Here is a 23,951-nt window from a genome sequence, read left to right as displayed (position 1 = left end):
CCATCTTCTGCTTTGAGGCATTGCTGTCACACTGGGGTGGGCAATGATGACTCAGCTCACTGCTGCGGTAATGCGCTCAGAGCTTGGTGATCTGTCACTGGTGACACTTCAACGCAGGCACTGCAAACCAGAGGGGCAATCTTAAACTCTTTTCTGTCGAGCTGTTTGTCTTAAAACCCTTGTGTCATCTGGTGACTTGGTAAGGTTTTGGTTACTACTGAATTGTCTGGTGAGCATTGACATGTATTTGTGTTTCAGGAGCAGGATTTGACACCTCCAAAGTAGGTGGAAGCTCTCACTTTGTAGTGCTGAGGGTGACCTGTAGAGTCCTTATGCCTACCAGGCCTTCCTAGCAAAGCACCAACCAGTACTGCCTGTGTCTCTGTGGGGCTGGCATTTTGACTCTTAAGCTACAGTGGAATGCAGACTTATCCTCACAACTTTTTATGTGTTAAATCTGTTGTTTTCCTTATTTATTTTTTTTTTTTGCAGCCCTTCTGTATGCAACCATTTTTGGTAATGTGACAACCATATTTCAGCAAATGTATGCCAATACAAACAGGTATCATGAAATGCTGAACAGTGTCCGGGACTTCCTCAAGCTCTACCAGGTGCCTAAAGGGCTGAGTGAGCGTGTGATGGATTACATCGTCTCCACCTGGTCAATGTCCAGAGGCATAGATACTGAAAAGGTAAGTAAAGTCAACTGCAAGGAAAGAAGTCATAGCCTGAAAGTACTTAATCAAAATAAATAAGAGATACTTAGAAGCATAGAATGGTTTATGTTGGAAGGGACCAAAAAGATCATCAAATTCCAAACCCCTGCCACAGGCAGGGACACCTCCCACTAGAACAGGTTGCTCAAGGCCTCATCCAGCCTGGCCTTCAACACCTCCAGGGAGGGAGCAGCCACAACCTCCCTGGGCAACCTGTGCCAGTGTCTCACCACCCTCACTGCAAAGGACCCTTTCCTAACATCTAGTTGATCCTCTCTGCCAGTTTAAACCCATTGCTCCTTGTCCTGTTATAACAAGACTTTGTGAATAGTCCCTCCCCAGCCTTCCTGTAGCCCACTTCAGATACTGGAAGGCCACTACAAGGTCTCCTTGAAGCCTTCTCTTCTTCAGGCTGCAGAGCCCCAACTCTCGTAGCCTGTCCTCATAGCAGAGCTGCTGCAGCCCTGCCTTTACTTCCCTAGTGAAGAAGACAAATATTCCTTCAATAGTTCCAAGTATAAGCTTCTCTGATTTTCAAACTTCCAAATGCAACATTTCAACTATTCTGTCATATTGACACATGTTCATGGTGAAAGTATTTATGTTTTGTTGGTGTTCAATGAAGTAGACTAAGAGCAACGAAGAAAAAAGCTGGGTTTCCAGCAAGTAGAGAAGATAACTAAATAAAAAGTCCCAAGCTCTAACACAAACTCAAATTTCATCAGATGCATTTTTGGCAGTGTTTTTGTTGCACGGTGTTTGCAGCTCTGCATGCCTGAAAACAAAGAGGAATTTGTTTTGTCTTGGTAGAATTCGAATGCAATGTTCTGCGTGCAGGTTAAAGCTGTCGATGAAACCTGGAAATCATTACTGTAATAATAATGTACTGTTTGAAATCTTGCTTCTGTGGGCCATATGTTAGCCTAATGCATTGAATTTACAAGTGAATTCCTTTTGTTTCTTTTAAAACAACATATGGCCCTTCACCAGAACACATGGACAAAAGCAACTACTTGCTGCTTTTGTATTAAAAGATGTGATTTGTGGGATGGTTCATACAGAAAACCTACCAATGCTCTGGTCACCAGCCTTCTGACTGATGGCTTAACTTAGCATTCTAAACTAGAGATGGTGCAGTAAAGGAGGAAATACCTTGAGTACTGTGTGCAGTTCTGGGCCCCTCATTTCAAGAAAAATGTTCAGGTACTGGAAGGTGTCCACAGGAGGGCGCCGAAGCTGGTGAGGGGCCTGGAGCACAGCCCTGGGAGGAGAGGCTGAGGGAGCTGGGGGTGTGCAGCCTGCAGAAGAGGAGGCTCAGGGCAGACCTCATTGCTGTCTACAACTACCTGAAGGGAGGCTGTAGCCAGGTGGGGTTGGTCTCTTCTGCCAGGCAACCAGCAACAGTACAAGGGGACACAGTCTGCAGTTGTGCCAGGGCAGGTCTAGGCTGGATGTTAGGAGGCAGATCTTGACAGGGAGAGTGATTGGCATTGGAATGGGCTGCCCAGGGAGGTGGTGGAGTCACCATCCCTGGAGGTGTTGAAGCAAAGCCTGGCTCCTAACATCCAGCCTAGACCTCCCCTGGCACAACTGCAGACTGTGTCCCCTTGTTCTGTTGCTGGTTGCCTGGCAGAAGAGACCAACCCCACCTGGCTACAGCCTCCCTTCAGGTAGTTGTAGACAGCAATGAGCTCTGCCCTGAGCCTCCTCTTCTGCAGGCTGCACACCCCCAGCTCCCTCAGCCTCTCCTCACAGGGCTGTGCTCCAGGCCCCTCACCAGCTTTGTTGCCCTCCTGTGGACACCTTCCAGTACCTCAACATCTCTCTTGAATTGAGGAGCCCAGAACTGGACACAATAGAATATTCTCCTACTTGGGAGATACAATTTGTGCAGACTTTTCATAAAATATGGGTATTAAAAGAGTTATTCAGTCTCTAGAAAAAAAAAAGCCTTCAAGAAGCTTTTCTCCACCACTTTTTGTACTGTTCTTCTCTCAGTTTTGTTGTTGTAAAAACATAAGACCTATCCTGGTAATTCAACATTGAGCAGAGGGTGTTGTTGACATTATTTTCTTCAGGTATTGTAAAGCAGACTAAGTTAATATTGTGACTTATGTGTTTAAATAACATGAAAATAAATGTATGGACTGAACTTAACATTTTTATAAGGAGGAGTAAAATAGTTCTTAAACCCTACGTAGTAAACAAGGGATAAGAGGCACACCTAAGCCATGCACAGGAACTGACTGCCCAATTTTCTTCTCAGGTGTTGCAGATATGCCCTAAGGACATGAGAGCAGATATCTGTGTGCACTTGAACCGCAAAGTTTTCAAGGAGCACCCAGCCTTCAGGCTGGCAAGCGATGGGTGCCTGCGAGCACTTGCCATGGAATTTCAGACAGTGCACTGTGCCCCAGGAGACCTCATCTACCATGCTGGGGAGAGCGTCGACAGCCTTTGCTTTGTGGTTTCGGGGTCTTTGGAAGTCATACAGGATGATGAAGTCGTTGCTATATTGGGTGAGTTTCACAGCTGGTAATACACACTGTGCACCAGTACAGATGCCTAGAGCGTTTTTATAGCTCTCAACTCATTAATTGATAAGCTTTAATCAAGCTAGCTTTACCAAGTCAAGTTAGCTTTACCACACACTGGTGAGGTTTATTTTTTTGTCTTTCATGTTCTATACAAGTAGTGAGGAAGGGCAATCATCTGATCTTATAGAATCATAGAATGGTTTAGGTTGGAAGGGAACTCAAGGATCATCCAGCTCCAACTCCTTGCCATAGCCAAGGATACCTTCCACTAGAACAAGTCACTCAAGGCCTCACAGAATCTGTGCTCCACAACCTCCCTGGGCAACCTGTGCCAGTGTCTCATCACCCTCACTGCAAAGAACCCTTTCCTAACATCTAGTTTGAATCTTCCTTCTGCCGGTTTAAACCCATTACCCTTTGTCCTGTCAATAGTCCCTCCCCAGCCTTCCTGTAGCCCCATTCAGATGCTGGAAGTCCACTATAAGGTCTCCTCAAAGCCTTCTCTTCTCCAGGCAGAAGAGCTCCAACTCTCTCAGCATTTCCTCATAGCAGAGCTGCTGCAGCCCTCTGAGCATCTTTGTGGCTGTCCTCTGGACTGGCTCCAACAGTTTCATGTCCTTCTTGTGTTGGGGGCTCCAGAACTGCACACAGTACTCCAGGTGGGGTCTGAGGAGAGCAGAGTAAAGGGGCAGAATCCCCTCCCTTGCCCTCCTGGCCACACTGCTCTTGCTGCAGCCCTGCACAGGGTTGCTGTCTGGGCTGCACTCACACTGCAGGCTCATGTTGAACTTTTCATCAATGCAGACCCCCAGGTCCTTTTCCTCAGGGCTGCTCTCAGCTGTTTGCCACCCAGCCTGGAACTGTGCTCCACGTGGCTGCAAACTCCCTTCAGGTAGTTGTAGACTGAATTATTGAGGAGGTGATACTTATAATTTGATTCTGTCAGATCCTTTTCTGATAAGGTAAATTCTCACAGTCGTTTGATCTGGTATCTGTCACTCATAGCAGCCTGAAAAAGAGAAAAGAAGAAACCAGCTTGGTAGTCTTACACTTTCTGAATAATCACACCCAGAAGTGGCAACTAAGACATACACTGAGTTTGGTTTTTCTCTGCTTTCAAACAGCATATACAGCACGGGGTGAATTTGTGCCGCAGAGGAAACTGAAAAGCTGAAGTGCAGGGGCGGTGGGACAAGTGCCTAGCTTACTGTGAGGCAGAAAGGCAAGTTGATTTAGCAGCTTCAGGACCAAAGTGATTTATGATCAGCAGATGTTTGTAGTAAATGAAGATCTATGAAGTTGGCCTGCCAGACTGCTGAAGGAGAGAGTGTTTGTGAGGACAAGATGGCTCTGTTTTGGCTAAACAGGGCTGATTGTATCCCCAGTCTGTTGCATCTGTTGCTTTAATAAGCAAATCAGTTTGATTGTTTTAACTTTCTGAAGCAGTGTCACTGCAAGTCCTTATTGGGGCACCAGAAAAAGAGAGGCAAATGTTAATTGTTCCAGTAAGAGCCCTGGGGCTCTGAGACAGGCAGACATCTGGACCTTGCTCTTAATGCAACAGTAATTCACCCAATGGAGCTAACAGATCCTCTTCTGTTCTGGAGTCACCCGTGCCATGGGATACTACCCATGTGATACTGGCAACTTCTGCTTCTCTGAGTCGCACCTCAAGAAATTACAATCTTTTGCCACACTGTACTCTCATGAAATACCACTGGAAATGCAGAACAAGGTAAAGCCCCTCAGTTTGTGTCACCTTTAATCCTGTAATGCATCTTTCTGTGTCCATCATGAGAAGAAAACCTCAAAACACCTTGTTACTGTGATTAATCAGTATAGTAAATATCACTGAAAATGAATTATTTTAAATTAAATTTCCATGAATATACTCATTTATTTCCTCCTTTACCAGTAAATTCCATGTTTTATCATAACACTTTAGAAAATGCTTGGCCTAGATTCCCTGAGAAATCAGTGTTAAGACAACTTCAAATTCTAATCCCTGCTGCTGCAGAGTGGATGCTACAGATAAAAGAGGCTGATCCCTCAGTGTCTGAATGAACAGAAATACTTTGTAATTGCTGTTCTCCTGGGATGAAAACTGTTTATCCTCTTCAGACCTTTATTGTTTAACTTTAGAGTCAATTCTCTGAGTCATAAAATCATAAACTCAACCAGGTTGGAAGAGACCTCCAAACTCATCCAGTCCAACCTAGCACCCAGCCGTATCTAATTAACCAGACCATGGCACCAACCCCACCTGGCTACAACCTCTCTTCAGGTAGCTGTAGGCAGCAATGAGCTCTGCCCTGAGTCTCCTCTTCTGCAGGCTGCACACCCTCAGCTCCCTCAGCCTCTCCTCACAGGGCTGTGCTCCAGGCCCCTCACCAGCTTTGTTGCTCTTCTATGGATGTGTTCCAGTACTTCAACATCTCTCTTGAATTGAGGAGCCCAGAATTGGGCACAGCACTCAAGGGGTGGCCTGAGCAGTGCTGAGTACAGGGGCAGAATAACCTCCCTTGTCCTGCTGGCCACACTGTTCCTGATCCAGGCCAGGATGCCATTGGCTCTCCTGCCCACCTGGGCACACTGCTGGCTCATGTTCAGCTACTATCTACCAGCACCCCCAGGTCCCTTTCTTCCTGGCTGCTCTCAAACCACTCTGTCCCCAGTCTATAGCACCGCTTGGAGATCCTGGGGTTTTTTTCCAACCTGAATCTTTCTGTGATTCTGTGGATTGGAGGGACTGAAATCTCACAGACATTCTTGAAATAAATACCAAAAAATAATGAATAAATCATTCACAGTGAATTTTCTTGTTCAGCCTTTGCTATCACTTAATAAAGCAGCCTTTGAAATTCACGATGTAGCCTGTATCTTCCGTAGAACAGAGGAATAAATTGCATCTCTAAATTAGTCAGCATGACTGCTGTACAATATTACATCAAACAAAGGCAAACTACACTTAATCCTTAAAGGAGCAAATTCTTATGAAATATTTTCAAGTTCTGAAATCATTTGGCCTTGCAGGCTAGCCCAGAACAGTGTCTTGTATAGCCTTGGGATTTGGAGTGTACTGTGTACACTTGCATAATATCCTTCCAGATCAGTTCTGTCTAACACACAAGAGACAGATCTCTTCTCAGTCCAGGCTTCTGTTCTTTTAACAAAGCATTGGCTTTGATTGACTTGAGTTAATACAAGTACTGAATTGGAAGAAACTGAACACAGATCAGCAGAGAAAAAAAAAAGTTACTTTTTTTTTTTTTTGGTGTCTCCTAACATCTCATTCTGCATTCCTGGCCTGAATCAGGAACAGGAGATGCTAGTTCTTGTGTTCTGTCTCAAATTGCATGAGTGCATAGATAACTCTCTCTGCCAAGAACTTCCTCCTAGCATCCAGCCTAGACCTCCCCTGCCACAACTTGAGACTGTGTCCCCTTGTTCTGTTGCTGGTTGCCTGGCAGAAGAGACCAACCCCACCTGGCTACAACCTCCCTTCAGGTAGCTGTAGACAGCAATGAGCTCTGCTCTGAGCCTCCTCTTCTGCAGGCTGCACACCCCCAGCTCCCTCAGCCTCTCCTCACAGGGCTGTGCTCCAGGCCTCTCACCAGCTTCCTTGCCCTTCTCTGGACACATTCCAGTATCTCAACATCTTGAATTGAGGATCCTTCAAGCCTTCATTTAACAATTAAAAACCAAAGTATTGAAAACCTCTGTGATCTCCAGAACTGAGCAATGGATGAGAAAAATACAATTTACTAGAAGGCTTAGTTAAAATGAAAACAAACCCATCACACGTACAGTATAGTATCCCAGGAGTAAAGCAGCTTATCCCATGTGTTGCATGGCAGCTGTTCTATATTTATTATATTCTTGCTCTCCTTTTCTGAGCTGGAAGCTTTCAAAGCAACAAATGTTTTTATTGACTGTGGGTTTGCCATAAATAAGTCGTAGAGTATCCTGAGTTGGAAGGGACCCACAAGCAATCATTGAATTTAACTCCTGACTTCACAAACAGTAAAGTGGATGAGATGGGGAAATCAAGACAATGATTTATCATGAGCAAGGAAATCACTGCCTTCCACACGGACAGTTTGCTGCTGGTATTCCTTTTGCTGCTGTTGAAGCTGAAGGGAAATAACAGAATGTAGATACTATTGAACAGGCTGCCCAGGGAGGTGGTGGAGTCGCCGTCCCTGGAGGTGTTCAAGCAAAGCCTATCTGAGGCACCTAGTGCCATGGCCTGGTTGTTTGGACTGGATGAACTTGGAGGTCTCTTCCAACCTGATTGATTCTATGAGTCTATGTAAGTCTGGAATTGTGCAGTAATAGAATACCAAGACCAGACTTTTATAGTCTAGATCTGGCCACCTCCCTCACCTTCAGGGGAGAAGTGAAATACATAATTAAAAAAAAAAAAAAAAAAGAGGGGTTTGGAGTAAAGTTTGCAGAGGATGCAGATAGATTTTTATGATTGCATGTATGAAATTTGGATCTTTTATTCTTATTTACAAAGCTATAACATTGACAAGATTGGAGACTATGGTTTTAACATGGTATTGCAGGAGAGTTTGGTGTGCCACGCTTTGTTTTGGCAGAATATTAACTTCCCCATTTGCTCTGTGTGGAGAAGCTCCTGCTGATTTCATTTGATCCAATTGCACTCCTAAAGGAATGTTTTAAGAATAATTGTTTTCTTTACGATTGCTTTAGCTTACTCATTTAGCCCTGAGCATCAGATGTAGACACAAGAGGTTGGATGCAGATTTTGGTGAGACAGATTCACACCCACATAGGACACTGCAAACTCTGCATCAGAGGTGGTTTATTTTAGAGGAAGAAAAAAAAAAAAACAGTGAAGAAATATTGTCTCTTATACCTTCTCAGTGGAAAATAATTGTTGTATTTCACACTGACTATGAAGACCTCTTCTCAGCAGAGTTGAAGTTGTCAGAGAAGTTAACTATGTTGAAGCCAGGCTGCTATCTTTAGACTGTCCCCAATACCTGAGATAACTCAGGTTTCAGTAAACAGCTCTGGGTACAACTGCACTTTCAGAATCTGTGTGTTTTGGGGCCTGCAGTTATATAATGCAAAGACTGGACAAGTCCCTTACTTCTGTACTTCATTTTTCACCTGAATTTTAAATGTAGCTGTACCTCCAAGCATTAAAAAAGCCAAGCTGCTGTGTGCTTAGGCTTAGCAGGTGGTTACAGGATTATAGAGTCATAGAAGCAACCAAGCTGAAAGATACCTCCAAGCTTATCCAGTCCAACCTATCATCCAGCCCTGTCCAGTCAACCAGACCATGGCACTAAGTGCCTCCTCCAGGTTTTTCTTGAACAGCTCCGTGGACGACCCCTTGTTGCTGGGAGCTAAGTGACCCCAAGCTCCCTCAGCCTCTCCTCACGGGGTGTGCAGCCTGGAGAAGAGGAGGCTCGGGACAGACCTCATTGCTGTCTACAACTACCTGAAGGGAGGCTGCAGCCAGGTGGGGTTGGTCTCTTCTTCCAGTCAACCAGCAAGAGAACAGGGGGACACAGTCTCAAGTTGTGCCAGGGGAGTTCTAGGCTGGATGTTAGGAGGAAGTTCTTGGCAGAGAGAGTGATTGGCATTGGAATGGGCTGCCCAGGGAGGTGGTGGAGTCACTGTCCCTGGAGGTGTTGAGGAAAAGCCTAGATGGGGCACTTAGTGCCATCGTATACTTGATTGGCTAGTCCTGAGTGCTAGGTTGGGCTGGATGAACTTGGAGGTCTCTTCCAACCTGGTTGTTTCTCTGATTCTATGATTTCAGAAGATAAAACTTGCTGTTTTCAATTCTGGTGAATGCTTTTGTCTGAAATGTAAAAATAATCAAATTTTGGGGCTTTAATCTAAGCTTCAAGCAATAGATATAAATCCTGTTTCTAAGTCATCAGGGAATAACTCTGAGGATGTTGCATTTTGAGCCTCTCGTAGGGTTTTTGATCAGAGAACTAGCAATGTCCATGCAAGGATAACACAGATTGAGCAGTGTTTTTACTGTTGCTTAACCAATACATTTGTGAACCCAATTGCTTGAACTGGAAACTTGTATGTTTTGTGAGGTGGTACCAACTGGCTCCCCATTATAACATTTTTTTACAGTAACCATTTATAATGGTAGTATAATAATAACAATGAATGATTCAGATTCTGGTGAAGCCTTCTGGCTTTTTTGTGAATAAGCTTGCTAGGGTTCAGTTGACATTTTAAAACTCTTCTCCTCAGCACACTAAGTCAAGTAGTGAAATATAATCCATGCTCTATTCAGAGAGACAAATAAACACATTAATTATAATAATAATAGAAATCTCAGCTGTAACTAATTCATGTTGCTGCTACTCATCCGGTGCTCTAAACCAAATGTTTTTATTTTGTCTGCAGAGTACAGATTCTGCTTCAACAGAGAAAATTGATGCAGTCTGCAAAACGTTGCCGAGCTGTGTTTTAAAACATACCCAGATTATGCTGTCTCTCTACTTGTGCACTAGGCAAATCACTGCGAGTTCAGCTTCAGTGTATTGGCATTGTAACACTTGCTTTGGCTTCTGTGGCACTGACACTTTTTTTTCCCTTCAGACCTTACCAGGGGGAAAGAGTGGTTAGTGAGAAATAGTCTGTTTCCTGCGGAGCAGTTTGTCATTCACTTCTCATTGTGTGTTTCACCTTGTACTTCAGAAACCCAAAGAAAATCCAAGGCAGCATATAATCACTTCCATTCAATGTCTCCTGCCATTTCTGCTGTGTTGAGGACCAATTTACAAGTTATTCAGTGGCTGTCAAGGTTATTAAGGACCCTACCTTGATGCCAAATGGTAGCTTTGTTTTTTCTGGCAGGCAAATACTAATTACCTGAAAACAATACAACAAAGGGAAACATAATTTTTCTTCTGCTACTTCTACTTTCCTTAAATCTTTCTTCTCTCTATACAATGGGCAGTTTTAAATTTCATACCTTAGATAAGGAGATAAAGGGAGGAGAGGGAAAGATTTTTAGCTGAAGTAAAATAGACATTTAGAATCTTACAACCATGGAATGGTTTAGGTCGGAAGGGACCACAAAGATCATACAGTTCCACACCCCCACTATAGGCAGGGACATTTTTCACTTGAACAGGTTGCTCAAGGCCTTGTCCAACCTGCTCTCCTCTGGCCTGGCTCCAATAGTTCCATGTCCTTCTTGTGTTGGGGGCTGCAGAACTGCACACAGTACTCCAGGTGGGGTCTCAAGAGAGTAAAAGAAAGGGGCAGAATCCCCTCCCTTGCCCTACTGGCCACACTGCTCTTGCTGTAGCCCAGCACAGGGTTGCTGTCTGGGCTGCACTCACACTGCAGGCTCATGTTGAGCTTTTTCATCAGCCCAGACCCCCAGGTCCTTTTGCTCAGGGCTGCTTTCAGCCATTCCCCATTCAGCCTGGAGTTGTGCTTGGGATTGTGCCAACCCAAGTACAGGACCTTACACTTGGTCTCGTTGCATGCCATGAGGTTGGCCTGGGCACACCTCTCCAGCCTGTCCAGGTCAGTCTGGGTGGATTCCTGCCCTCTAGCAAATTGACTGTGCCACCCAGCTAGGTGCCATCTGCAGACTTGCTGAGGGTGCACTCAATTCCTCTGTCCATATCACTGACACAGATGTTAAACAGCACTGGTGCCAGCACTGACCCCTGAGGGACACCACTTGGCACTGGTCTGTAGGTGGACACTGTGCCCTTGATCACCACTCTCTGTGTGTCACCATATGGTGATCACAAATGAGGTTTTACCAGCGTGTCACATTGCTAGCTTTGAACACTAGGGGTAAATCCAGTGACCTCTGTGGAATTATGCTTGAATACTTGCTAGGATCCTGTGGCAGGGAGTAACTTCAACTCCTCTGGTTCTGCTCAAATCTATTCAGGAGGTGAAAAAAAATAGAGAGAGAAAGAAAAATGAGGCCAAGCTTTTAGTTTGTGTGTAAGATTTAGCAGTGTTTCAGCTGAGCAGTCACTCAAATGGAACACTCAGAGTGTCTGTATTTGCCTTTACAGCACTTACGTCTCCCACTGCGTGTAGGTGGAAAACAAACCCCAAGAACTTAGGCCCATGTGGGTGCACCAGAGGGCTGCGTTGGGAAAGTCATAGTGCAGGTGTGGCAGCTTCTCTGGGTCAGCATTGCAGACATCAGTATTTTTAACCCCTGATTTCCAAGCTGTGCTTAGTGCTGCATTGCTGCTGAGGTACCATCAAGCAGTTATTTGGTCATTCGAGCTCATCTTTGGGTCTACTCAGACACAGTTCTTCTATAGTTCAAACATGCAGATGGAGGCAGATCTGGAAGGGATCTGAACTAGATGCTGGTGCTGGCTGCAGGGCTACGAGTGTGATTAGGGGACTGGAGGGCATGGCTTATGAGGGGAGGCTGAGGGACCTGGGGCTGTTTAGTCTGGAAAAAAGAAGACTTAGAGGGGATTTGGTAGATGCTTATAAGTACCTGAAGGCTGGCCAGGAGCAGGGGGATAGGCTCTTTTCACTTGCTCCCTGTGACAGGACAAGGAGAAATGGGTGTAAGTTGCAGCAAAAGAGGTTCAGCCTCAACACAAGGGGGAGCTTCTTTACTGTAAGGGTCCCAGAGCACTGGAACAGGCTCCTCAGGGAGGTTGTGGAGTCTCCTTCTGTGGAGACTTTCAAGGCCTGTCTGGATGTGTTCCTCTGTGACCAGTGTTAGATAGTGTTGTCCTGCTCTGGCAGGGGGGTCCCTTGCAACCCCTAATATCCTGTGATCCTGTGATCCATACTTTCTCTGGTGTACTGAAAAATCCATAGACTCATGTGAATACCTTTGGGAATCCACACTGACTTGGAAGACCTCCAGTACCTTATTTTCTCATCCAGCTGCCATCACACCAAAAAATCTGTGACTCCCAGACACCCAAAACCCAAAAGTGGACAAAGTAGGTTATCTGTCAAAATACTTTACATAGAGTCAGGGTTTTCTTTCCACAGTAGAGCAGAATAACTTCTGTGCACACGCAGCCCAGACAGCCAACCATGTGCAGGGCTGCAGCAAGAGCAGCGTGGCCAGCAGGGCAAGGGAGGGGATTCTGCCCCTTTGCTCTGCTCTCCTCAGACCCCACCTGGAGTCCTGTGTGCAGTTCTGGAGCCCCCAACACAAGAAGGACATGGAACTGTTGGAGCCAGTCCAGAGAAGGCCACGGAGATGCTCAGAGGGCTGCAGCAGCTCTGCTATGAGGACAGGCTACAGGAGTTGGGGCTCTTCATCCTGGAGAAGAGAAGGCTCTGAGGAGACCTTATAGTGGCCTTCCAGTATTTGAAGGGGGCTACAGGAAGGCTGGGGAGGGACTATTGACAAGGTCTTGTAATGACAGGATGAGGGGTAATGGGTTTGAACTGGCAGAGGGGAGATTCAAACCAGATGTTAGGAAGGGGTTGTTTGCAGTGAGGGTGGTGAGACACTGGCACAGGTTGCCCAGGGAGGCTGTGGAGCACAGAATCACATTCGGTCATTCTGTGATCTACAACCTCCCTGGAGGTGTTCAAGGCCAGGCTGGATGAGGCCTTGAGTAATCTGTTCTAGTGGGAAGTGTCTCTGCCTATGGCAGGGGGTTGGTACTGGGTGATCCTTGTGTCCCCTTACAACCTAAACCATTCTATGATTCTATAACTATTCAATACTTCCTCTTTGTAGAAAAAAATACTGTTCTAATAGGCCCATCAAGACACTTCACCTGTAATGTGTGAGCATGGTTCTTTTCTTGAACAGAATCTGTGCAGCATTTGGCTTAGTTGCAATAATCAGGTGATGCTCTGAAGAGACAGAGTTGGATGTGCCTAAACCAGGCTGAATTTACAGTGGTAACAGAGACATTCTCTTTTTACTTTTAAGCACTTTAAGCAAAATTGATTGGAGAAATACAGGATAAGAAGAAATATGAGGAAAAAAGTGCTGGCTTTATCAAATAATTCTTCAAGGTTTAAATCTATCAGTTTGGGAACTTCATATTCTAATTAAAACAAACAAGCAAACATAGAAAGGCAGAAAATGATTTGGTTTTCCAGTGCATACTGAGCTGTTGGTGGAAAATGTCCTCAGCCCACAAATGCAGCAGGGAATATAAATGATTGATAGTAAGTGCTTAGATCATCTACTTTAAGTGTGATTGACAGATAGTGTTCCTGGCAAATGTCTGGAATACAACAAGCTGGGAATGAGAAATGCAAAGTACTGACAAACAAATGGCCATCTGTATCTTTATAGCTTTTTAATCTTTCTTCTGAGGTAGAATGAAATGTACAAAACCTGGACTTACATTTCAAAAGAGGACTTTGACTCAGGTTTTCCAATGCAGCCATTAGGCTTTGTCAGCTGCCTTCTGACACACTTAGAAGTTTTACCTTACTGTTCTTGCTTTCCACTTGCAGGTGCTTTTGATAAAATAATCATAGAATCACAGGATCAAACAGGTTAGAAGAGAGCTCCAAGCTCAGCCAGCCCAACCTAGAACCCAGCCCTAGACAATCAACCAGACCATGGCACTAAGTGCCCCAGCCAGGCTTTGCTTCAACACCTTCAGGGACAGCAACTCCACCACCTCCCTGGGCAGCCCATTCCAATGCCAATCACTCTCTCTGGCAACAACTTCCTCCTAACATCCAGCCTAGACCTCCCCTGGCACAGCTTCAGACTGTGTCCCCTCCTTCTGTTGCTGGTTGCCTGGCAGAAGAGCCCAACCCCACCTGGCTACAGCCTCCCTTCAGGTAGTTGTAGACAGCAATGAGGTCTGCCCTGAGCCTCCTCTTCTGCAGGCTGCACACCCCCAGCTCCCTCAGCCTCTCCTCACAGGGCTGTGCTCCAGGCCCCTCACCAGCTTTGGCGCCCTCCTGTGGACACATTTCAGCACCTCAACATCTCTCTTGAAGAGCCCAGAACTGGACATGGCACTGAAGGTGTGGCCTGAGCAGTGCTGAGTACAGGGGCAGAATAACCTCCCTTGTCCTGCTGGCCACGCTGCTCCTGATCCAGGCCAGGATGCCATTGGCTCTCCTGCCCACCTGGGCACACTGCTGCTACTGTCTACTAGCAACCCCAGGTCCCTCTCTCTGCCTGGCTGCTCTCCAGCCACTCTATCCCCAGCCTGTAGTGCTGCTTGGGGTTGTCTTGACCAAAGCGTAGAACCCTGCACTTGGTGCTGTTAAGTCTCATTTCAGTGGCCTGTGCCCACCTGTCAAAGTCTCTCTGCAGGGCTCTCCTACCCTCCAACACATCCACACCTGCTCCTAGTTAAAAGTAAATACAGAAACACAACACTCCTCCCAGAAATCAGAGTCCCTAGGAGGGGCTCCCTACCACCTTTCCATGTTCTCTCCTCCCCTCTACCTTATCCCAGAATCTGCCTTACACACAAGGTGAGTTTGGAGGATCGGCGTGGGGGGGTTAGGGGCAGAATTAGTTGGGTTACACAGCAAAGGCAGAGGCACCGACAGAGACACACACACACTGTCTTATCTATGTTGAATATTCTTGTTTTTATCCATCTCAGCAAGCCTGTGAGTGCAGCAGACATCACCATGGTTTCCTTTTCACAGCCTAAAATCTATTTTTTCTCAGTAAAATATTCCAATTAGCCTCAAACCAGCACACGTGTGTTGCAGTTCTGCCACCCAGCAGATGTAGCTGCTTCCTGCACTACTCTTGCCACCAGTGGAAAGTGGCTCCCTGGGGAGGCAGGAAAGTGTAGGAGGGGGAGTTTCTTGTGAGTTACTGAGGGGAAACTGGAATTGCTGCCCTAAGTGGGGGACAGAGTTGTGTCTTTCTGTGTCATGTGAAAAGCAGAATGAAAATTTTAAATGAGTAAGATGTACCTAACTTCCACTTTCTGTCATTCCATCTGTAGCAACACCATGCTGATTGTAGCTGGATTTTTTCCTTCATGTTATTATGGGGCAGTAAAGTAATCTTTGTCATTTTAAGGTAGGGAAACTTGCTTGGAAGTATTAAGAACTATACTTAGATATGAGTTAGATTTCCTCTCTCCTATGCTTGGACTGCCAGCTCTAACTGTTGTTAGGAGTCTTATGAGTTAGATTTCCTCTCTCCTGTGCTTGGACTGCCAGCTCTAACTGTTGTTAGGAGTCTTATGAGTTAGATTTCCTCTCTCCTGTGCTTGGACTGCCAGCTCTAACTGTTGTTAGGAGTCTTATGAGTTAGATTTCCTCTCTCCTGTGCTTGGACTGCCAGCTCTAACTGTTGTTAGGAGTCTTAGGAGTTAGATTTCCTCTCTCCTGTGCTAGGACTGCCAGCTCTAACTGTTGTTAGAAATCTTATGAGTTAGATTTCCTCTCTCCTGTGCTTGGACTGCCAGCTCTAACTGTTGTTAGGACTCTTATGAGTTAGATTTCCTCTCTCCCATGCTAGGACTGCCAGCTCTAACTGTCGCTCATCAGTGATGGCACATTTCAATGCCTGGTAGATTCCAGAGCGTTAATTAAAACAGTTGTTTAGCTAATTGCCTGCAAGACTGTAAGTAAAAGCATATTTATTCCAAAGGCAAACAATCCATTTTTACCCAGTGAAGCATATCAGCTTTTGTGGTGCACAAAAACTGTTTCAATTTTGACTATATTGTGTGTTTGTCAGTCTAAAAGCCTTGTGGCTGATGATCTATTTTAAGTTCATGGAAGCTTTTTTTTCTGAGGCTATTTTTACTGTATCTACTGAGAAAGCATATGTTTAAGTAATTGAAAATATGAGAAGCCATTGCCATTAAAATGCAAAGTTGCTTAGTGCACTGGGCTGTTGGGTACCATGCTTCCTGATACACAGCCTTTGTAGTTTCTGGATGTTGGCACTGTCTGGTGTGACTAGAGGTGGATGAAAAGGTATCATCATGGTGCCTCTGCCTAACTTCATTGGGGGGAAAAATGTGCTTCTGGAACGTGTGATTTCAGTGTATATATGCATTTAAAATGGAAATACAGTCTATGCTCCTGCAATGTGTTAAGGGACTGAACTAGTCCCTGGCAGGTGGACTGCACAGAGCTTTTGTGCAAGACTGGGAGCACATCAGTGTGAACTGTGGCTTATTCCACTGCAGTGTATCTTACCAGCAGGTTGATGGCTTCTTCTCAAAGAGGTTTATCATCTAATGAAAGAGATTATGCAATGGTGGAATTGCAGCTCAAGGACTGGGTTTGGATTTCTGGATTTAATTGAGAGGTTTTCTTGATGTATTTACTCATGATAGTGTGCCCAGGAGAGCCACTGCCATCCTGGTCTGGAACAGGAATAGTGTGGCCAGGAGGACAAGGGAGGTTATTCTGCTCCTGTACTCAGCACTGGTAAGGCCACACCTGTGGCTGTGTCCAGTTCTGGGCTCCTCCATTCAAGAGAGATGTTGAGGTGCTGGAAGGTGCCCAGAAAAGGTCCTGGAGCACAGCCCTGTGAGGAGAGGCTGAGGGAGCTGGGGATGTGCAGCCTGGAGAAGAGGAGGCTCAGGGCAGATGTCACTGCTTTCTACAACTACCTGAAGGGAGGCTGTAGCCAGGTGGGGTTGGTCTCTTCTGCCAGGCAACCAGCAACAGAAGGAGGGGACACAGTCTCAAGCTGTGCCAGGGGAGGTCTAGGGTGGATGTTAGGAGGAATTTCTTCCCAGAGAGAGTGATTGGCATTGGAATGGGCTGCCCAGGGAGGTGGTGCAGTCACCATCCCTGAAGGTTTTCAAGCAAAGCCTGAATGGGGCACTTAGTGCCATGGTCTGGTTGATTGGCTAGGGCTGGGTTCTAGGTTGGGCTGAGCTTGGAGGTCTCTTCCAACCTGGTTGATTCTATGATCCCTTAGCAGGGATTTCACCATCTGCCCCGAGCTCATGGAGGCAGATGGCTGGGAAAGTTGTAAATGAATTGCCATGTTTCTTTCTTCCAACATGTAACAGTGAATTCATACTTTGTCAGTATTATCCTGTTGATAAGTAACCTTTCCTTTTTTCATTTTGGACTGTGTTGGCTCCTTAAACCTCTGCTGTCTTTTGTGAGACAGGCATGCTCAGCTACTGAAAGATTTTATTGAGGCTCTTAGTGAAAAACATTAAAGCCACCAGAGTTATTAGATCTGTACTTTCATGTTGTTGCAAAGACAGACTTTCCTGGCAATAATCTAGCCAATTAGGGCAAGCCTACTTTAATAGTGATTTATGGTGGTGTTTAGTTACAGCCTGTACCTGTACTGATGTATTATACTAGATAGTTTTCTTAACACAACAGTGAGTAATCGTTAGCCAGATTAAGAAAACTCAACAACATAGATGTAAGAAGCAAATCCTTTGCATGCTGGTTAAAAGAAGAAAGGGAAAAACATTTGCTCTTAATTAATCTCTTTCGAGGGCATCACAAGAGAACATGGATTTGATTATATTTTTTATTTATTTGGTTTGGTTTTTTTTTTTAGGAAAACCTTTACTCAAAGGGGGACTTGTCACTTGAAATGCTTTTTAACTGTGCTTTATTCTTAGGGGTTTTTTGCTGGCCTGTTGCAATTAGCAAAATGATAGCAGGAAAAGTTGTCACATGAAATAGTTCAAAGATTTATTATTTTTCTTTCCAGACAGATATATATTTTTTTTTCTGGCCACACCAACCAGAATAAGCTTCAATGTATTAAGTGAGATGTGTGTGCTGTTATGGTTTTGGTGGAAGTGGTACCACTACTGAAAGCAATGCTGCTGGTTTTCTCTAGGCAAAGGAGACGTTTTTGGTGATGTGTTCTGGAAGGAGTCTACCCTCGCCCAGTCCTGTGCCAACGTTAGGGCTCTGACTTACTGTGATCTTCACGTGATCAAGAGAGATGCCTTGCAGAAGGTCCTGGAGTTCTATACAGCCTTTTCCCACTCTTTCTCCAGAAATCTCATTTTGACCTACAACTTGAGGAAAAGGGTAAGTAGCTTTGGTTTTAACATATGCTATACTGATTATAGCTTTGCATGCTAAACCCAAAGTGGTTGAATTCTGGCATTCTCCTGAGCTTCTCATATAGGAAGGTTTTTCAGAGCTTGCTTGAGAGACACTGTTTGTATGTAGAGTCAAGAGGCCATAAGTATTTATTCCATTGCTAGTTTGTAGCTATGCACACGTATGACTGTATATATGTGAAAGTATTCTGCACTTCTGTGAAGCTGAGAGATTGCAGCACATTTGTGGACTGTCAGGCACTATGTGTGCACTAATTGCTGCAACTTTCATTTGTAAAGCAGCTAAAAGAGATCTTAGAGGTGTTGCCTGAAGTTACAGGGAAGGTAGAAGGAAAGAGATGAAATCTAGTATATGGAACAGAAGCTAGCAACACAATGGAAAGTAATATGAACATGGCTGATTCTATCAAGTGTTGTTTCTGGTTATATCAATTGTGGTTTTAGATTAGTTTATCTGTAATGCTTTCATTTTCTTGTCCTAGATTTATTTGTCTCTTCATTTCTTCCTGCATACCAGTTCAAATGCAAATCATCATAACCTCATATCCATTTTAAGTTATCTGTGTGATCTTCAGTGACCTACCTTTGTAGAACTTTGTTCAAGTTGTAGTAGGTATAATTCGCTTGATAGGATTTTTTCATGTGAGTCCTGCACCTGGGATGGAATAATAAACTGCACTAGTACAGGCTGGGAGGTGATCTGCTGGAGAGCAGCCCTGTGGAGAGGGACCTGGGAGTGCTGGTGGAGAACAAGTTACCCATGGGACAGCAATGTGCCCTGGTGGCCATGGGACAGCAATGTGCCCTGGTGACCAAGAAGGCCAGTGGGATCCCGGAGTGTATTAAGAAGAGTGTGTCCAGCAGATCAAGGGAAGTTCTCCTTCCCCCCTACTCTGCCCTGGTGAGACCTCATCTTGAGTTCTGTGTTCAGTTTTGGGCTCCCCAGTTGAAGAGGGACAGGGATCTGCTGGAGAGGGTCCAGCAGAGGGCTGTGAGAATGATGAGTGGATTGGAGGACATGGCTTATGAGGGGCTGTTTAGTCTAGAGAAGACTGAGAGGGGATTTAATAAATGTTTATAAACATCTGAGGGCTGGGGGTCAGAAGGGGGGGACAGGCTCTGCTCACTTCCTCCCTGTGATAGATCAAGGAGCATTGGGGGTAAGTTGCAACAGAGGAGGTTTCATCTCATCACAAGGGGGAACTTCTTTACTGTAAGGGTGACAGAGCAGTGGAAAAGGCTCCCCAGAAAGGTTGTGGAGTCTCCTTCTCTGGAGGCATTCGAGGCCTGTCTGGATGTGTTCCTGTGTGATCTGTGCTAGATTGTATGGCCCTGCTCTGGCAGGGGGCTTGGACTGGATGATCTCCTTGGGTGCTTTCCAACCCCGAACATCCTGTGACCCTGTGATTTTATGATGCAATTTAGAAGACAATAATATTAAATAGAAAAGAAATACTTTGGAGCACCTATACTCTTATGCACTAATATGTTTGATAGGAGATTTTTTTTTGTTGTGCATAAAAATGGTCTCCATGTTAACTTCCACATTTTGAGTAAGTCCTGGAAAATTACACCTGAAAAAGTAGAAACATTTTCAATGCTGAGACATTTTGTAAGTTTACACCTTAAGCCTAGAGTGTTTTGAGTTATTACTGCTATTTGGCTGTTTATTTAGTTGTTTATGTGTTTGTTGCCTAAAGTTGGCATCCTGAAATGATAAAAGTGTGATAATGTTTTCTGTCTGCATGGTATTGATATCATATAACACAGCGTTGGACAAAGAGGGATGTGGTATCCATAGCTTTGGTTAAATAAAAGTGCAGGCAGCATATTTATGTGACTGTTTCTTTTAAGAAACAAGGTTGTAATGAAGGACTTCCTCACAGGACATATTTTTTAATGGCACTGAATTTCTGCAGGACAAGAAAAAGATTGAGAGAGATGTCCTGATAAAAATTAAGTTTGAAAACCAGCTACTTGTGTGCCAGTTTGAGGCTAACTGGAATATTTTAGTGAGAAAAATTGGATTATAGGCTGTGAAAAGGAAACAGTGGTGATGTCTGCTGCACTCATAGGCTTGCTGAGATGGATAGAAACAAGAACACAAACATAGATAAGACAGTGTGAGTCTCTGTCTGTTCAAGTCTGTTTCTCCCTGAACTTCTGTGTAACTAATCCTTCTGCTTCTTTTCCCTCTTGCTGATCCTCCAAACTCACCTTGCACATAAGGCAAACTGATATAAGGTAGAGGGGTGGAAAGAAGGTGGAAGGGTGGTTGGGAGCCCCTCCTGGGGACTCTGATTTCTGGGAGGGCTGCTGTGTTTCTGTATTACCTTTAACTTGTATGTTTCTTGTATATTGTAAATATCTGCTTGTTTATTGTGCTAAGCTGTGAAGATAAAGCTTGGTTCTTTAACTCCCAGCCAGCTGAGTCTAGTCAGGGTGATTTTGTAAGAGTGGGGGGCAGGTAATTCCCAAACCATCACAACACCCTACCCCATTATTGCTGCATCCAGAACTTTCTCTGCACTTACAAGGCCTAATGGGCTCCCAAACCATCACAACCTGGCATTAATTAATCTTGGAAATAAGGAAAAAAAGTGATATTGAAAATCACTTAAAACATTGATATCACTGACTGACATATTTTAAAATAACAACACAGGCAAAGTTGTGAGGCTCTCTGAGAATAGAATCACAGAATCAACCAGATTAGCAGAGACCTCCAAGCTCATCCAGTCCAACCTAGCGCCCAGCCCTAGACAATCAACCAGACCATGGCACTAAGCCCATCCAGGCTTTTCTTCAACACCTCCAGGGACAGTGACTCCTCCACCTCCCTGGGCAGCCCATTCCAATGCCAATCAGTCTCTCAAAGAATTGGATTTTCCTGAAGTTATAGTCAGCAGAAAAGCGGCATTGACTGTTAATGTGAGAGTTTGGTGGTTGTAGGTTAACTAACTGTAATTTATTTTATTGAAAGAAGGCTGATTGCAGTCAGACTGCAAGTGTTAAATAATGTGAATAATACATTCTTTTAGAAATGCATAGAAGGTGTGATGCATTGGAGACTGGACATAATGTGTGTTAAAAGGCAACTCTTTAACGTTTAGAATCTAATCTGGTTTAAATATCTGTGAATCTTTCCTAGAAATAGCTCCTCAGCCTGTCACTGCTAACACTTCCCTGAGTCTCTTTCTGCAAATGGGATTTTGTAGAATTCAGATGAACTTTCTGTGAGTTACATTTGTGATGTAGTACAGATCCTCTGGAATATAAATACCAGAGCCACACTTCTCATTTGAAGGAACAACTCAACTGGCTGAAGTGTAGATGCAGTGTATTCATCTCCATATTTATACAGATTCCATATACATGAAAGAGGCACTTTGAGGACACTGTTGCCTGAAGGATCTCACGGGTGTGTTTTTACACTTGGTTACTCCTCCAAAGTGTCCCTGCATCCTCAGTGTATATGCCTTCACTTGCCTGTGCTACTGAGTCTCACTGCATACTACAGGCTGCTTTCTAGGCAGGTTTCACTTAGCTTAAATGAACTTTAGAACTGGCCCACTCTGTATTCATGTTCACATATATCCTGGCTGCTGGGTCGCCTCCAGTGATCCTTCTAGGACTACTTGTCCTAGATCCTTGAATGCCAGTGAGCAGTACTGACATTACAGATGTCCCTCACTGTTATTGTGGTCTGAATCCACTTGCTGATGACTGCAGCAGATACAAGCAGGTGCATGCACTGAAAAAAAACAATTGGTCTTGACCTTAGCTGACTCTAGAGCTGGATTTAGGCAGAGTAAAAAGCATCTTCCCTCCATTCCTTATGCTGCTCTTTCCATAGGTCTTGCAATGTGCTTTGAGCTGAGTGGGAGAGCAAGACTGACCCTTCTGTCTGTGTGTCCCCTTGTGTTGGGTTTAGAAAATATCCACCCCCTCCCCAGTCAAAATTTACCAGACCAGCTCAGACAGCCTGGAAGCAAGATAAAGCTGTATTTTACAGCAAAGCTAAGTTTACAAACATATATATGAAACATATTTACATCTGTTTACAACTATATACAACTTAGAAATAATAGAGAAATCCAGTCTTCTCCCCCTGGACAGAGAAAGCCTAGAAGGGGCCAACACCACCCTCTCTCCCCAGGCAGAAAGCAGCCAAGAAGGCTTACATCTTATCTGCGAAAATCGTAGTGGAGGAGTAAGAGAAGCTAAGGAACAGCAAACAGATGCAGTGCCCAAAAGCCAAGAGCAAAAAATGTTTATACTTTGACTTTTTATACCAGTTAACAAACCACAGAATCAACCAGGTTGGAAGAGACCTCCAAAATCATCCAGTCCAACCTAGCACCCAGCCCAACCAATGAATGATATAGACCTTATCATTGTTATTCTTCCACATCCAAAGTCCTTCTCATTCAGATCCTGCACTGAACTTTCAGGAAAGTATCTATTTCTCTTATTAGAATATTTCAATGAGCCTTAAACTGCCACGCTTTCTTTATGCCTTCCCTAGAATAGGGCTGCAGTTATGAAGTGTTACTGCCTGTGATGTCTGAGGGAGATGCTGACAGTGCTCTGTCCTTGGCATGCCATGGCTGGCCATGTCTGTGCTGGTCCTTTCACTTGCTTTCATGGAATGGTTTAGGTTGGAAGGGACCTCAAAGATCACCCAGTCCCAACTCCCTGCCATAGGTAGGGACACCTCTTGCTAGAACAGGTCACTCAAGGCCTCGTCCAACCTGGCCTTCAACACCTTCAGGGAGGGAGCAGCCACAACCTCCCTGGGCAACCTGTGCCAGTGTCTCACCACCCTCACTGCAAAGAACCCTTTCCTAACATCTAGTTTGAATTCCTCCTCTGCCAGTTTAAACCCATTGCTCCTCATCCTGTCATTACAAGACCTTGTCAATAGTCCCTCCCCAGCCTTCCTGTAGGTCCTCTTCAAATACTGGAAGGCCACTATAAGGTCTCCTCAAAGCCTTCTCCTCCAGGCCCCAACTCTTGTAGCCTGTCCTCATAGCAGAGCTGCTGCAGCCCTCTGAGCATCTTTGTGGCCTCCTCTGGACTCACTCCAACAGTTCCATGTCCTTCTTGTGTTGGGGGCTCCAGAACTGCACACAGGACTCCAGGTGGGGTCTGAGGAGAGCAGAGCAAAGGGGCAGAATCCCCTCCCTTGCCCTGCTGCCCACACTGCTCTTGCTGCAGCCCAGCACAGGGTTGCTGTCTGGGCTGCACTCACACTGCAGGCTCATGTTGAGCTTTTCATCAATGCAGACCCCCAGGTCCTTTTCCTCAGGGCTGCTCTCAGCCATTCCCCATTCAGCCTGGAGTTGTACTTGGGATTGCACCCTACAGTTGGCCTTGTTGCATGCCATGAGGTCGGCCTGGACCCACCTCTGCAGCCTGTCCAGGTCCCTCTGGTTGGATATCTGTCCTCTAGCAAGTCGGCTGTGCCTCACGGCTTGGTGCCATCTGCAGACTCGCTGAGGGTGCACTCAATTCCTCTGTCCATATCACTGACACAGATGTTAATCAGCACTGGTGCCAGCACTGACCCCTGGCACTGGTCTGCAGGTGGACATTGTGCCCTTGATGACCACTCTCTGTGTGCCACCATTCAGCCAATTCCATATCCAGCAGTGCCCCACCCAGCAAGTCTGTGTTTTTCCAGTTTGGTGACCAGGATGTCCTGTGGG

At 45.1% G+C, this 23,951-nt stretch overlaps 1 protein-coding gene across 3 annotated transcripts in view; it reads left to right on the top strand.

The window, feature by feature from the left end:
- Positions 1–23,951, top strand: part of KCNH1 (potassium voltage-gated channel subfamily H member 1) — a 183,025-nt gene that overhangs the window by 100,809 nt on the left and 58,265 nt on the right. For all 3 annotated transcript variants that reach the window (XR_010307047.1, XR_010307046.1, XM_064164431.1), the window contains exons 8-10: positions 493–692; positions 2,983–3,235; positions 18,009–18,205. Coding sequence is in view for 1 of the 3 variants with exons in the window: in XM_064164431.1 (XP_064020501.1) it covers positions 493–692; positions 2,983–3,235; positions 18,009–18,205 (650 nt within the window). In the remaining 2 variants the exon portion in view is untranslated. The remainder of the gene's footprint in view (positions 1–492; positions 693–2,982; positions 3,236–18,008; positions 18,206–23,951) is intronic.

The sequence above is a fragment of the Pogoniulus pusillus genome, chromosome 25 (genome assembly GCF_015220805.1).
Source record: "Pogoniulus pusillus isolate bPogPus1 chromosome 25, bPogPus1.pri, whole genome shotgun sequence".
NCBI classification, from domain to species: domain Eukaryota; kingdom Metazoa; phylum Chordata; class Aves; order Piciformes; family Lybiidae; genus Pogoniulus; species Pogoniulus pusillus.
Note: the sequence above shows the minus strand (reverse complement) of the source record. Positions and strands in the feature narration are given on the sequence as shown.